The 14287-nt window shown below is 34.1% G+C and overlaps 3 protein-coding genes across 3 annotated transcripts; 1 reads left to right on the top strand and 2 right to left on the bottom strand.

The window, feature by feature from the left end:
* Nucleotides 1-759: 759 nt before the first annotated feature.
* LOC132624500 (uncharacterized) lies at nucleotides 760-1226 on the bottom strand. Its single transcript, XM_060339271.1, has 2 exons — nucleotides 1107-1226; nucleotides 760-1026 (listed from the first exon to the last, which is right to left on the bottom strand). Exons 1-2 carry the CDS (start codon nucleotides 1224-1226, stop codon nucleotides 760-762), a joined length of 387 nt encoding a protein of 128 aa, XP_060195254.1.
* A 4453-nt stretch (nucleotides 1227-5679) lies between these two features.
* Nucleotides 5680-7964, bottom strand: LOC132625880 (protein PLANT CADMIUM RESISTANCE 2-like). The gene is made up of 4 exons (XM_060340477.1): nucleotides 7719-7964; nucleotides 7058-7129; nucleotides 6710-6922; nucleotides 5680-5954 (listed from the first exon to the last, which is right to left on the bottom strand). Exons 1-4 carry the CDS (start codon nucleotides 7858-7860, stop codon nucleotides 5878-5880), a joined length of 504 nt encoding a protein of 167 aa, XP_060196460.1. The 5' UTR covers nucleotides 7861-7964; the 3' UTR covers nucleotides 5680-5877.
* A 3349-nt stretch (nucleotides 7965-11313) lies between these two features.
* On the top strand, nucleotides 11314-12354 carry LOC132624510 (ras-related protein RABD2c-like). The gene is made up of 2 exons (XM_060339281.1): nucleotides 11314-11381; nucleotides 12006-12354. Exons 1-2 carry the CDS (start codon nucleotides 11314-11316, stop codon nucleotides 12352-12354), a joined length of 417 nt encoding a protein of 138 aa, XP_060195264.1.
* The last annotated feature ends 1933 nt before the right edge of the window (nucleotides 12355-14287 follow it).

A 14287-nucleotide genomic window follows, 5' to 3' on the forward strand; every position in this document is an offset into this window, starting at 1 on the left:
CCTTTGAAGTAATGAATGAGTTTGGTTATAAGATGAGTTGTTCTCTTCTGTCGTTTTTGGTTTAAGGAAGAATTAGTAGTAGAACAAGAATTTCCTTTTTGTTGGACTATGAACTGTAATTCTGTAAACATGGATTCCAGCAGTCTTTGTGCTGAAGTTTTTCAATAATATTGTCATTTCCATCATTTTTGCTGTTGTTCCCTTTCCCTTTAACTTCTTCAGTAAATTGTTTTTAACTCATTATATGTTAGTGCCAATTATTCTTAACTGGAATGGGGAATAGTCATTGATCAAGTGTTTTATTTTCCTTCTACACAAGGTTTGGAATTATGACACGCTAGGCAATTCATGCTTCTTGCAATACTACTGCTTCCTCAAGTTTACTAACTTTGCTCCTTTCTTTGGGAGTCATAAGTGTTGTTCCACTTTGTAACAAGTATTTATGCCATTCAGACGATGAAAATTCCAACCACTTGCTCTTTCTAATAGTTCAATACTGCAAGAGATATATTAGCTGTAGCTATTGGAAGAAAATCCAACAATCTAAGACCAGATTCTATAGCAGCTCATGCATTTATTTTGTAAAAGTAAGACATTGCTTCATCTAAAAGAAGGTTTTACAATGGACATATTATAACAACAATTTATCCAAACGAGGGCATTACATTACATTCATCCAAACAAAGGCATTTAAAACAACTTCATGATAATATTTTTCAAGTTACACCAAAAACATAAATACTAGTCTCGTAAGGGCAATCACTTCATCATTGGAGCTGTAATGAAACCCACGAAAAGTGCCAATGAAACTATAATTACCATCCACATCTTTGTTACTTTGTCTTCCAAAGTTGACACTTTAATCACTTGAGAATGACTTATAGCCTCCAATTTGGCTACTTCTTTCCTCAAATTGTCTATTTCAACCTTAAGAGCATCCAAAGCAGCCACTAACCCTCTGACTTCAGTCAATGGAGTATCCGAAAATACTTCATCTTCCCATTTCCAATAACCACAAGAATTAATCTGTCCAAAAAATTAAAATTAAATTAACACCTAAATAATGCACTTTACCAATCAAAATATGAATAACAACAATAACTAACCTTAGGCTTAGGACACTTAAAGAACTTCCTTCCAGGGTTTGAAGGAGTTTTTGAAGTTAAATGGCTAGCTATCAAACCACAATGGCACTTCAACTGCGATGAGGAACTATTTTCTGACATTTTTCAAGACAAAAACGATGGAAGAGAGGAGAGAAGAATATAAGAGAGCAAAAAAAACCCTAGCTTTTGATGGTGAAGAAGAAGCATCGTTTGGTTCTGAAGATTGCACAGACCCATTTAATTATATGGGTGACATGGCCTCTTATGTGGCATAAAATTTCCACCGTGGCATTTATTTAAAAAGCCATTGGACACGGTGGACAGGGGGTTAAAAATAGGGGTAAATGTTTCAACTATTGTAACGGTAGGGGTATAAATGGACTGATAGTATAACGGGGGGTAAATATGAACCTTTTCCCAAAGTAGAGGGGTAAATCAGGCCCTTTTCCCTTTTTATTATTTTGCCATTACTTTGTAGGACCATATTCTGTGAAATCAACTTAGAGTTGAGATACTCTTAGGTTGATTATAGTTTTTTACTTTTGCAAAGCGTAGTTATTCATTTTGTAATTGATTTCGTTATTTTCATTATTAATGAAAATTTTCTAAGCTTGCTACTCAGTGGTATAATATTAGTTACTAAATTTTTTTTTCGAGCGAAGGTCTATCGGAATATTTCAACAAACTCGGGCACTTTAGAGTTCGGTTCTTCGGTGTTTCGATTTAAACCGAAATTTAATACATTGCCCCAAAAATAGGCGCATTGAGTTTAAGAAAAAAAAAATCCAAATAGTAACAAGCCCTCTTTTGCTTGTATCCCTAATTTTCCATTTCAGTTGAGAAAATCAAATATCCTTAACAAAGGAAAGTGACTAGGATGTGTCTTTAGGATTAATATATGTCCTTTATATTTTTTCTTAATTATTCTTACTGTATGTATATCACACATAGTAATCCTATATCATGGTTATTGTTTTCTGTTCTTGTGTATCCTGTTTGTTTGATTTTGATTTTGATTTCAATTTATCAGTTTTATGTTTTATTGCTTTTGAGAATATAAATTAGTGTAAATGGAATCGCTTCTAATATCATATCAAAAAAACAAATTGAAAAAAACGAAACCGAACTTCAAAAAACCGAAACCGAAAGAACCAAACCGAACTAGTTTGGTTCGGTGTTCGGTGTCCACCTTCAAAAAATCGAAAATGAAATAGCCGAACCAAAGTTTGATAAAATCGAACCGAAGAACCGAACACCCACCCCTAATTGCTTATTTTCTTGAAAAACTGCTTAGTTTAGAAAGCTGATGTGTTTGATTAAGTTTATAAAAAAAAGATAAGTGGCGTTGTGTATCGTGTGTTACCCTCCAATTTAGTGCAACTTATTATAGATAAGTAATTTTAACGATTAATATAATACATTAGTTAAACATAAGTGATAGTTGCGTATATTTCAAGATGTGTCATGCTTTCATTAGTCTTGTGTAAATACCCTATACTTACATGAGTAGTAGCGAAAACTTGTTCTTCACAAGCGAGAAAAAAAAGTAATTTTTCTTCCGAAGCACATTTAGAACCTTGGTCAAGCATAAATTGTTGTTCTAATTGACAACAGTATTTTTTTTAATTAACCAAATATAAAATTGCTACTCTCTATAAATATTTTTTCAAAAATTAGTCAAATAAAAAACACTTTTTCAAATATTTTAAAAAAAAAAATTGACCAAACAAACTAAGTTATTAAGCTTATTTTTTGCTCAAAATAGGTCACTTGTATAGCGTACGACGAGTTGACGATTAGCACCCAAGAGGCAGGACAGTTAAAATTTGGTCCTTCGGGGTCTATTTAGGCTTGAAATAAGTACTATTTTAATGAAATTTTTTATTTAGATATCAAACGAAATATTGAAACAGTGCTTTGAATTAATGTATATGTCTAGTGGGATACTTATATTTTACTTTCCACATCCTTACTTTTCATAACGACAAAACAAATTCTAGGGAGATTCGTGTTGAAACACGAGTTTAGTTTACGCATAACCTGTTTTCTTAAATTTTAATTTTAGATACTCTCATTCTCAACTTCAACTTAAATTTCTTTCAAGCGCCTACTGAATGTGGTGTTTTATATTAAATTTGAGTAGTTGTATAATTCGTGATGATACTTGATAATGATTCAAATTATTGAAGTCATAATTAGGTTATAAGACAAAGAATTCTATTATTTCTCATTGATTCCCACTTTACACCCTTAATTTGTTATAGCAAATGAAGAGAATGTCAAAAAAAAGTTTCATGCGCATACATATACAATATATAACTTCTATTTAAAAAAATTATTTGCAATATATATAATTGGAGTACATTTATTGTTTTTAAACATAATGTCACCTTCTCGGTTAAACTGAGAATATTACATGTTTCTTATACCAACTAATTTCATGAAAAGGAAAAGAACTTTTCTTATCTTACTAGAAATTAAATTAAGAGTTTAAGGATTATGCATAACCATCGGAACGGATTGCAAATTTATTGATTAAATAAACTGGTGCCACACCTTTCTACTTAATGACAGAGTTTAGATTAAGAGTTTAAAAATTGTTTAACTATGAAGTTAGGATACGTAGGTCAAAACTTATAAGGTTGTGGGTGTATGTTGAAATTTGAGAAAAAGCATGTGTCATAAAACTAAAAAGTAGAAACTAAATGGGCACACTTGAAGTTTTACCCTTTGAAAATTGTTTCTAGTCATTATGACGTGCTAGAAATGGAAACATAGAAAAGCTAGACTAATCATTATCAGTGATTAGCACGGTAGTTACCTTCAACCACTGCTACTACTGCACTAAGTTTGTTTAAATCTAAACAAGTAATAAATACGTCAGTTTTTAGATAACAGCCAAAAAAGATACAAAAAAGCTAAGATTGATCCTTTTTTTTTTTTTGATTTTTCATTCGGTGTTCGGTATCCGCGTTAAAGCCCGACTAAATTTAAATCGCGCAATACCTTAGGTTAAGGGTGGAGCGTGGAGGGACCTCAACCATCCCACCATGCCCCATATATGTTGGTAGGATTGATCATTATCATTTCAAATGGAAAGTGGAAAAATAATCCAAAGTTGGATAGATGAAAGGTCATTTCAATTTTCATACTAAGTCGTTGGAATATTCATGTAATATATGTAATGTCATCTAAATTGTTTTTAGAAACTATTTGTGATGCTAGATAAAGTGACCAAATTCTTTGGTGTATAAAGCCGCATTATCTCAATAGTTGGAATAATAGGCAACAAATGTCCTTTTGTACAATGTCTTTAATCAATTTTCTTTCTAATCGACATAGCACTATTTCATTGTAGAGATACAACGTTGGACAATCGATAACATATATAGGTTTACCTATTTGTATGTATCACATGAATACAAGAAAGGGAAGACAAAATTAAGTGGGGTAGCACTATAGTATATCACTATACTACAGAAAATGAAAAAAATGTCACTTATGTTTGGGATAAGTTCAAAATAATCCTTTGAATGTATTCTTGGGCAATTTTAGTTCTTTAAGTTTGTCAAAAATGGACATTTTTTATTTTTGGCAAATATTTTAATAAATTTGTCTGCTAGATCTGAGAAAAAAATGAAAAAACTTTAACCGGAATACCATAAAAAGTCCATTAAAACGTATTACAACACAAAAAACTACACTAAGCACAAAAAGTAAATTAAAAAATAACAAAAAGTTGTGTCAAAAATCTCCATTAGATCTACTCTAGAACAAAGATAAAAATACCAGAAGCTGCAAAAATAACACCTCTAAATATGAGTTCTCGCTAAATTACTTTTTGCATAATTCACGTAAAAAAATAGACATAGTTTATTAAATATTTAACTGAGATTAAATATTTAACTGAGACTTAAAGTGTTCATTTTTGAACAAACTTAACAAACTAAAATTGCTCAAAATTATATTTAAGAAATTACTCTGGACTTACCCCAGAACATAAGGAATCGTTTCTTACTTTCTTCAATAAAACTTATTAGTATCATTTTATGCGGGGAAGTTCTTTTATGAGACAAAAGGATAAAGACATTTTTTGACTTATGTTGGGTTTTGTCTACAACAAATTGTTTATAAGTTGAGCACTAATTAAAAGGAGTGATTACCAAGGATGTGGTGCAGCGGACGGGGCTGCTCCTTCCTTAACCAGAGGTCTCGGATTCGAGCTCTGAGTATGAAAAAATTCATGGTAGGGAGCGCTTCTCCCCTGAATGAGGCCCTACGCGACGCGAATTCGGATATAGTGGGACTCCAATGCGGGTACCAGACACGGGGTGGGAAACAAAAAAAAAAAAAAAAAAAAAAAAAAGAGTGATTACATGGAAAGATCCCCTCTGACTGTCTCATTTTTTCTTTGTTTAGTGACAATTTTTTTATATTAGGTGAACTACCAAAGCTACAATTACCACTCCAAAAGATAGGAAGAAATACAAGCCTTACAATTCTTCACTAAAAATGATTATCATTAGAAAGTGAAAAAAATTAAATTAAAAGGCATAAGGTTTAAGAAGAATAGTAAAGAAATTTTACTTATCATATACGTACATTCAATTCAGTCACTCAATAACCAATATTACATCTGGCAATGACAAAAACAATCAAGTGGCTGACAAGTCACAATTTCACCATTTCTCCCATTAAGTAAAAACATAAGAAAAGAAAAAAATGAGCCATACATATATCACACTGAACAAGTCAAAGTTTTATTATCCCTTTATCGAGTCATTCCTCCTTGAACTTGTGGAGCCATTGCGACCCCCCTGTTTTGGTTCTCCATATTTTCCTGCCAACCTATATGTTGTAAATCAAGATGATAAGTATCTCAACAATTTTAAATTTAAATAAGTTATGTTTTCCGTTTTACCTTATATGGCGGTATTTGATTAGATATACAATTTAAGAAAGAAAGACTTTTTGATACCTACTAAAAATATCCTTATCACTTATGTAGTCATGTATTAAACACGTGATGACGTTGTTGTTGATTCAAGAGCAGGTTATTAAATGTAAAATAAGAAGTTTAAAAATAATTTTTATAAAAAAATGTCATTTTTTAAATAAATTAAAAAAAATGTCTTATAAATGAAATAGAAAGATTATTTTTGGTTGGTTTTGTTGTTTGACCAAGGAATATTTTTCACCACTAAAGGTTGTGGTAGATGGAGGTGGATTCAGGACTTATACTCTACGGTTTCAACGTTTAAGATCCTTTGTATTGGATCCATTGTATTTTTAAAATTATGTGTTCAGACTTACTATTTATTGCAATTTTAGTAAATGTCACACATAATAACTTTATGTTCTGCATCGAAAGTACTGGGTTCAGATAAACCCGCAGCTAAGTAAGTAGCTGCATCCGTGCCTGATGGTTGGGTGCTAAGTACCATCCATTCCTAACTAGAGGTCTCAGATTTAAGTCCTGGAAATGAAATCGCATTTGGTAGGAAGGTGTTTACCCCTAAACTGACACTTTCCGGTGTGAATTAATGTAAATTAGTTGGACCCAAAACGGGTATCCGAAACAAACAAGAAAGAGGAATATTTACCAATTGACATGTCAAATCCACGGTGTTTGAGCTCACGATACTCTTGGCACAAAGCACAACTTTCACAGCAAAAATGAAGCAAACAGTCCCCACAAGAACTCTCAGGCAACATGTATTGTTTCCTCATTTTCGTACGATAAAAGCATGAATAAAGACATCCACACCCTGTAAATGCTGCTATTAAGCAATACAGAGCTCCACTCACCCCACAAGCTGCAATCAAAACAACACAATCATTTTTGTCAAAAAGAAAAAAGGTTACGTATTTTAATGAATTTCATTGTTAGCCGCAATTTATGTGTTATTATTTGACTGAATAAAGAGTTTAATTTAGTGTTGCGCTCTTACAAATAGTTCCTTTGTCCACGATCTCTGCAATCTGTCCAAATGTAATACATGGACACCAGCAAGTTATGCAACCTGCAGAAAATAAAAACAAGTTTGATAATCAGAAATTAAAGAAAAGATTTTCAATTATAACATCACTAAACATGGAAACAAAATCATGCAAAAAAAGCAAAAAGTTACTTCTTCCACTCTTGTATTGCATACTTCTATTCGAAAAGTTTTTTTTTTGTTTTTTTTAAAAAGGCTCTTAAATGCTAAAGTTTGTGACTTTAAACATATTATAACATTTGTGTGTGATTGTAAAAGCTTCTTTTCAAGCTTAAACCTAAATTTAAAGTTAAATCATTTAAAAATATTAGAAAGCTGACATTCTTTAATTTTTGAACGGATTAATAAGAAAATAAATGCAGTCCGGTGCACAAAGCATCTCGCATTCACATATGGTTCGGGAATAGATTGCATCCGGGGTATGATAACCTAGCATGACGCAAATATCAGTGGCTAATTATTCTACTGTTCAAACCTGTAACCTATAGGTCATATATACGTAGATAAATATATCATTAATTGCTCCGAAGCTCCCCTTTCACTAACAAAAATTAATATACCATATGTATAGACTAATAAAAAAATAGTGTCATGCATATAAAAAAACACGTACAGTTTGAGACATCGGAGAAACAATCACAGAGTCCAGTGGACCAAGTTCCGGGATGATTAGCTTGAACTTGGCCGTAGCTCGCCGGAGGCACAGGGAAGCCGGTCGTCGGTTTTTCATCGTAAAATGGAGCTGAGGGATTCATAATTAACTCAAAAACTTAGGGATTTTCTTTAAAATAATTAAAGAAACAAAAATGTTCAAGAAAGCAACGAGAGAAAATGAAATGAAAGACACAAAAAAGTATGTAGTTGTGAAAGATATGCAAATTATCGTTTGTATTTATAGTGAAATAAAACCAAGTACTATGTAGGAAGAGTCAACAAAGGATGTTATTGAATTGGTTCTGAGTCTCCAGTCAACAAATTTTATTGAATTACTTAGAACTGTTCTTTAGCGTGTTATTGTCCAATAGTTTTGACAGTTCTAAGCATCCACGCCACCTATTGTTACATGTGTGAAAATAACGTAATAATAACATATTCGGAAAAGGGCCAAAATTACCCCTGAACTTTGAAAAATAGTTCGTCCATGCCCTTCGTTATACTTTAGGGCCAATTATACCCTTACCGTTATACTATAGGGTCAATTATACCCTTTTGGCAAACGGTTGCCACGTGGTAGCATCCCAAGCGTTCAAAATTATTTTTTCCTCAAATAATTTTTTATCAACTAAAATAAACAACCCGACCCGACTTTATTATTTTCAGCCCAACTAATACTTACCCAGTACAATAACCAACCCGACCCGAACTTATTATTTTCAGTCAAACTAATACGACCTAACCCATTTACCCTAAAAAACTATTTCCCTCTCGAAACTCCCACTCTCTCTCTCTCTATCGTCTTCAACCTCCATAGCCGACTTCTCCATTAGAAACCCTAGGTTTTTCATGTTTCGAATTCAGTCCATTTAAAGGCTCAAGAAGGTACTGATTGTACATATATGCGTTTAACTGGTGTTGTTGTTATTGTTTCCTTTTCCATTTTAAATTCGGGTCCATTTCTTGGTTTGTTGATTAATATATTCCGATTTCAACTTTTTCGTTAGATTCCTTTTTGTCTTTGTGTTTCTGTCATGCCCTGAACCATGGCCTAGGCGAAACACGGCACTCGGTGCCATACTGCATGTGACGAGGGAACCACATGAATTGCTGAATCATCATGAGGCATACATGAACGGAAATATAGCATGAGCATGAAATGCATGATGAGCTTTTGTAAAACATGGTAAGTCATAATATTAACCATAAGTAGTTGGTTAAGTCATGAATGCGGACAATATCATAAATGAGCCAAACCGGCTAACCAACTCTGGAAGCCTAACATGACACTTGACTTGTCTATGAAACCTCTAACATGAGTCTGAAACACGTAACATACTTGCTGGGACAAGGCCCCCAGCATACCTTTAGATGTAAAACCAAATAAAGGAAGACAATGCCTAAACCCTGAATGAGATGGGGCTCACCAATAAGTTGGTACGTGCAAATCCTATTGAGCTGATGTGACGTCTTGTAAATCCGTACCTGCATCGTGAAATGCAGGCCCCCGAAAAATAAAAGGGGACATCAGCACATTGAATGTACTGGTATGTAAAGCAACTGAATGAAATAACATGGGACATGAAAATAACATAACAGAGACTGAGCTGAAACATGATCATGAACATGAGTACATATACATATATAACATGTGTAAAGTATTGTGAGTAGAGACAACAGTAAATATAACCGACAACATGGTCTGGTGCTTGCGTCCTACCAGCAGAACACTCATACCTTGCCAGGGACATGAGATTTAATAATATTATGAAAGGATCTAGTCATTATGAGTGATCGTCCTAAGCATGGGTGGAGCAATCCTCATCCTACGGTGACTACGTAGTTTCAGGCTGTTTGAAGCCTTCTCGGTAATTAATGCAGCTCCCAAAATCATGAACATGTAAAATAAGTGGCACTTGCTGCCCATGGTTTTCATGAATATAACTTGTTTGTACATGGATACCATGAATTATAGCTTGCTTGCATGAACTTGTAAAATATAGTATTTTCTTGAAAAATATCATAGCATATCATAACTTGCATGTAAGAACCCATGGAATGAGATATATGGGTTTTCATGGATTACGGACTGATTCTCAATAATCATATGGAGTTATTAAGAATATAATGATAGAATAATAGGAATTCATACGTAATATAATCATGGACATGGACCTAGGGTTGTTATGAGCATGGTATAGAAACCCTAGTTTTCTTAGAGAATCATAATTTATAGATTATGAGGCGTGGGTAAGAACAATGATGTTCCTACACGTAGATAGTAACTCTACATACCTGGTAATTCTCCAAACTTGAATTAAAGACTTTAACTTTGAAGAAGATTTCCAAAATCTTGAGTTCTTGAACCTTGAGATGGGTTTTCTTGAAAACCCTAGTTTAGGAATGATGATTTCTTGTTTAGATTACAAGGATATGTATTAGAATTGACTTGGAATAATTGGAGTAGGCTTACCTTGGTGTTCTTGATGATGGAAGAGGGTAGGAGGTCGTTCTAGGGCTTGAAGGAATGGAAAATAATGATTTGAACTAATATGGACGAATATATACTGTTCTGGGAAATTGAATTTTATGCCCAGTTAAATACTAGCCGTATTTTGAAAGACAGGCCGTATTTTGAAATACCGTCTCTTCAGTGAAATGGTCATAAATCTTTGCACAGATGTCCATTTGACCTCCATAATATACCTTTGGAAAGGTATTTCAAAGCTCTACAACTTTTATTGAGAAAGTTTTCCCAAATTCCAAATAAGTTTTGAAATACGGGCCGTATTTTGAAATATGGTCCGTATTTAACAATGTAACATTCAAATGCCAAATTCCAGAATGCTCAGAAATATTTGGTACCAGTTTACGACTTGAAATACGAGCCGTATATTGAAATACGTTCACTGTTCATGGGCGTAAATCACCATCTTACAACTGAAGAGGAAATTTTAAATTTTCACATTCTTTATCTGGTTTTGTAAGTCTAGGATCATGGTCAAAGCTTAGGTTAAAGGTACGGGGTGTTACACTTTCCATGTGTTTCCCTTTTGTGGGGTTATACAGAAAGTGCAATAGAATCTTATAAGCATAGTTCTTCTCTGTTGGGTTAGAGTCCTTATGTTTTTTTTAGCTTTACTTTTTTCTAGAAAGGTGTCCTGGCAGTTATTACAAACTTAAAGTTTGGTCTTACTTGCTTTCTTATATGTAGGGATTGCTTGATACAGTAAAGAATGTACTGCCTAAAGCACATCAAAGATTTTGTGTAAAGCACATTGAGGCAAATCGGTGCAAAAGGTGGAGTAAAGGTGAGTTGAAGAAGCTTCTGTGGTGGGGTGCATGGTCCTCCTATGCTGAGGAGTTTGGAGACCAACTTGAACAGATGACAGTTGGATGAACCTGTTGCAAAGGACTTAGTCAGTAGGTATCCTCCAGAAACATGGTGTAGAGCTTATCTTGATACGGTCTGTAAGAATCAAGGAGTGGACAACAATTTTACTGAGTCATTCAATTCTTGGATACTTGAAGTAAGGTATAAGCCTATCATTAGGATGTTGGAGGACATAAGGACTAAGGTGATGAATAGGTTGAGAGAAAATGATGAGTTTGTGAATAAGTGGTATGGTTTGGTCAGTCCTAATATAATGAAGTTGTATAGTGAGTATTTGAAAATAGCCCAAGTGTGCAAGGTCAATGGTAGAGGTGTTCATGGTCCGGTTTGACTCGGTTTTTGGCTAAAACCAAACCAAACCAATCAAGGCGGGTTTTTTTAATATTCAGTCCAAACCAAACCATTATAGTATAAATTCTATCGGTTTCGGTTTTATCGGTTTTGTCGGTTTTATCGGTTTGGTTCGGTTTTTACGGGTTGTAATAATATATTTTATAATGCAAAAAAATTGACAAACTTATTTACAAACTTGCACTTTTGAGTAGTTGTAGTTTCCATCTGAAAAAAAGTATCCAAAAATCTAAATAAATAGAGAAATTCAAAATCATTAGATAAAAACTAAATCAACAGAAAAAATCTAAATCAGTGGAGAAAATCTAAAATAACAGAGAAATAAAATAAAAAACACATACAAGATGAAAGACTAGAGAAGCAATTCATTCAAGTAAAACTTCAAAGACACAAAAATAATTACACAAACAAAGAGTAGGGAACATACAAAAAGTAACCAAAAAATAAAAGGGAAGAAAAAGTTACAGACTACAGGGATTAAAGCTTCTTGTACTATCGCAGTGCACACGGAATAATTGTGGTTTATGATGTAACCGACCAAGAGAGCTTCAACAATGTCAAGCAATGGTTGAGTGAAATAGACCGATATGCAAGTGATAATGTGAACAAACTTCTTGTTGGAAATAAGTGTGATCTCACAGCACAGAAGGTAGTTTCCACAGAGACAGCTCAGGCTTTTGCTGATGAAATTGGCATACCTTTCATGGAAACAAGTGCAAAAAGTGCCACTAATGTAGAAGAGGCTTTCATGGCTATGACCTATGGCTGCTTCAATCAAGAACAGAATGGCAAGCCAACCGGCAAGAGCGGTTGCTGTTCATCTCGAAAGGACGAAGCTCTGTTGCCTTGATGATGATTCTGATGTGGAGCTGTGATGAAGCTGACACGCAACAACACAAAGTACCACTTAACAAGCCTAGCCACAACAGACAAGAATGGACATCATGAAAAAGAGAAAAAAGGAACAAAAGATAGTGCATGGTGCACTCACAAAACATAACTTCTTTTTAGAATATTTAGCATGTGTTTGTATTAAAAAAAAAAAAAGATTACCAAAAAGTAGAATAAGAAAATTCAGCAGAGAAACCTCTTAACAGACAAATGTAATCATGCAAAGTTTATTTATGTTAACTATTCAGTAAGAGATTTTTATTTTACTTTAAACGTAAATGGGCTTGGGGAACATGGGCTAGACTTTTCTCTTGGAATGCTCCTAAATTATGAAGAAGTTAAAAAATAGATAAAGTTTAATTAACATATATAAATATTAACATATATAAATATATATAATATTTTAAATATGTACATATTTATCGGTTCGGTTCGGTTTAGTTCGGTTTTTTTATGGGTAACACCAAACCAAACCAAATGTTATCGGTTTTTAAAAATCTAAAACCAAACCGAGCCGGTTTTCGGTTTATTAAATCGGTTTGACTTGGTTTATCGGTTCGGATCGGTTTTTCGGTCTCGTTTGAACACCCCTAGTCAATGGCAATGGGGATAGTGGATATGAGGTAACAGAAGGACATGATAGAAATGCTGTGAATTTGAGGCGAAAGAGGTGTACTTGTAGGACATGGGACCTTACTGGAATCCCTTGTCCACATGCAATCAAGGTCATGATTCACAAGAAAATTAACCCTATTTCTGAGATACATTGGTATCATAGCAAGGAGACATTGAAGCTACCATACAAACACGACTAATGAAAGAATCTACGAAAGAAAATAAAATAATAAAAGTGACTAATCCACAACACGCCAACAAAACAAAATATTCAAAAGTTTGAGCAAGTTCCATTTGAAACAACGTCTTTTTACAGCCACACCAACAGTCACAAAACAAACCCGGCAAGGGCACACAATATCCATATATAAGATAAAAGCCCGGCAAGGCACAATTTATGCATATCCAAAATATAATGTGCTACCACATGCCACCCCTAACTACAAACATTGCAGTGTCCTCACTGCACATAATCAAAACAAAACATAAAGATTTTTTTTTTTTTACTTACTGTCACGACCTGCGACAGTACCCGCGATTCGCAGGCATGGCCTGCGATTCGCAGGTTATGTCACCCGATTTTTTTTGGTCTCTGTCACCATGTGCGACCCGACCTGCGATTCGCAGGTGAGACATGCGAATCGCATGTTATGACACCAGAAAACATTTTTTTGCAGCTTTTTCTGGTTTTGGGGGCTGTCCGGATATCCGATATGCTCAAAACAACTCCAAAAATTCTGAAACTTTGCAGTTTAGTCAAAAACCATAAACTAAACTATTCTAAAAAATAAAATTTCAAAAACGATTTAAAACTTTTAAAACGATGGGTTACCTTCCACCAAGCGCTTGATTTAACGTCGCGGCACGACGGTTACCTTTACCACTTTTCCTTCCATTTGGAAGATATGAATTTGCGCCCAACTTTGAATCAAGCTTATGATGACGCTCCTGGGGCGGTGGTAGTAAAGCAAATAGGCCAACTCTCGGGTGTCACATTTTGCACTTCTTGGCCCATAAGTGAGGCATGCCATTTTGTCTTCTTGGCATAGCAAACTTCAAAATGAAAACTCTTTGATCTTCATCTCCAAAATTCTCCATAGGCTCGGTTAGTTCAACTTCCATTTCACTAACCAAGCATAATGTTGAAAAATGGTTGGAATGAGGTCCAATGCGCTCAAATTCCAAATTTGCATGAGTTTTGACATCCTCACCCAAAAACGAACTAGAGTCTTCAAAAACCATTGTATGAACTTTTTTATGCAACTCTAGTATCATTT

This window comes from Lycium barbarum, chromosome 2 (assembly GCF_019175385.1).
Source record: "Lycium barbarum isolate Lr01 chromosome 2, ASM1917538v2, whole genome shotgun sequence".
In the NCBI taxonomy this organism is placed as follows: domain Eukaryota; kingdom Viridiplantae; phylum Streptophyta; class Magnoliopsida; order Solanales; family Solanaceae; genus Lycium; species Lycium barbarum.

Coding starts and splice junctions, on each gene's coding strand:
- LOC132624500 (XM_060339271.1), bottom strand. CDS start 1,226: ATGTCAGAAAATAGTTCCTCATCGCAGTTGAAGTGCCATTGTGGTTTG. Junction 1,027..1,106: donor TTAAGTGTCCTAAGCCTAAG/GTTAGTTATTGT, acceptor TTTTTTGGACAG/ATTAATTCTTGTGGTTATTG.
- LOC132625880 (XM_060340477.1), bottom strand. CDS start 7,860: ATGAATCCCTCAGCTCCATTTTACGATGAAAAACCGACGACCGGCTTC. Junction 6,923..7,057: donor CGTGGACAAAGGAACTATTT/GTAAGAGCGCAA, acceptor TTTTGATTGCAG/CTTGTGGGGTGAGTGGAGCT. Junction 5,955..6,709: donor TGGATTTGACATGTCAATTG/GTAAATATTCCT, acceptor TACAACATATAG/GTTGGCAGGAAAATATGGAG.
- LOC132624510 (XM_060339281.1), top strand. CDS start 11,314: ATGTTGGAGGACATAAGGACTAAGGTGATGAATAGGTTGAGAGAAAAT. Junction 11,382..12,005: donor GATGAGTTTGTGAATAAGTG/GTATGGTTTGGT, acceptor GTACTATCGCAG/TGCACACGGAATAATTGTGG.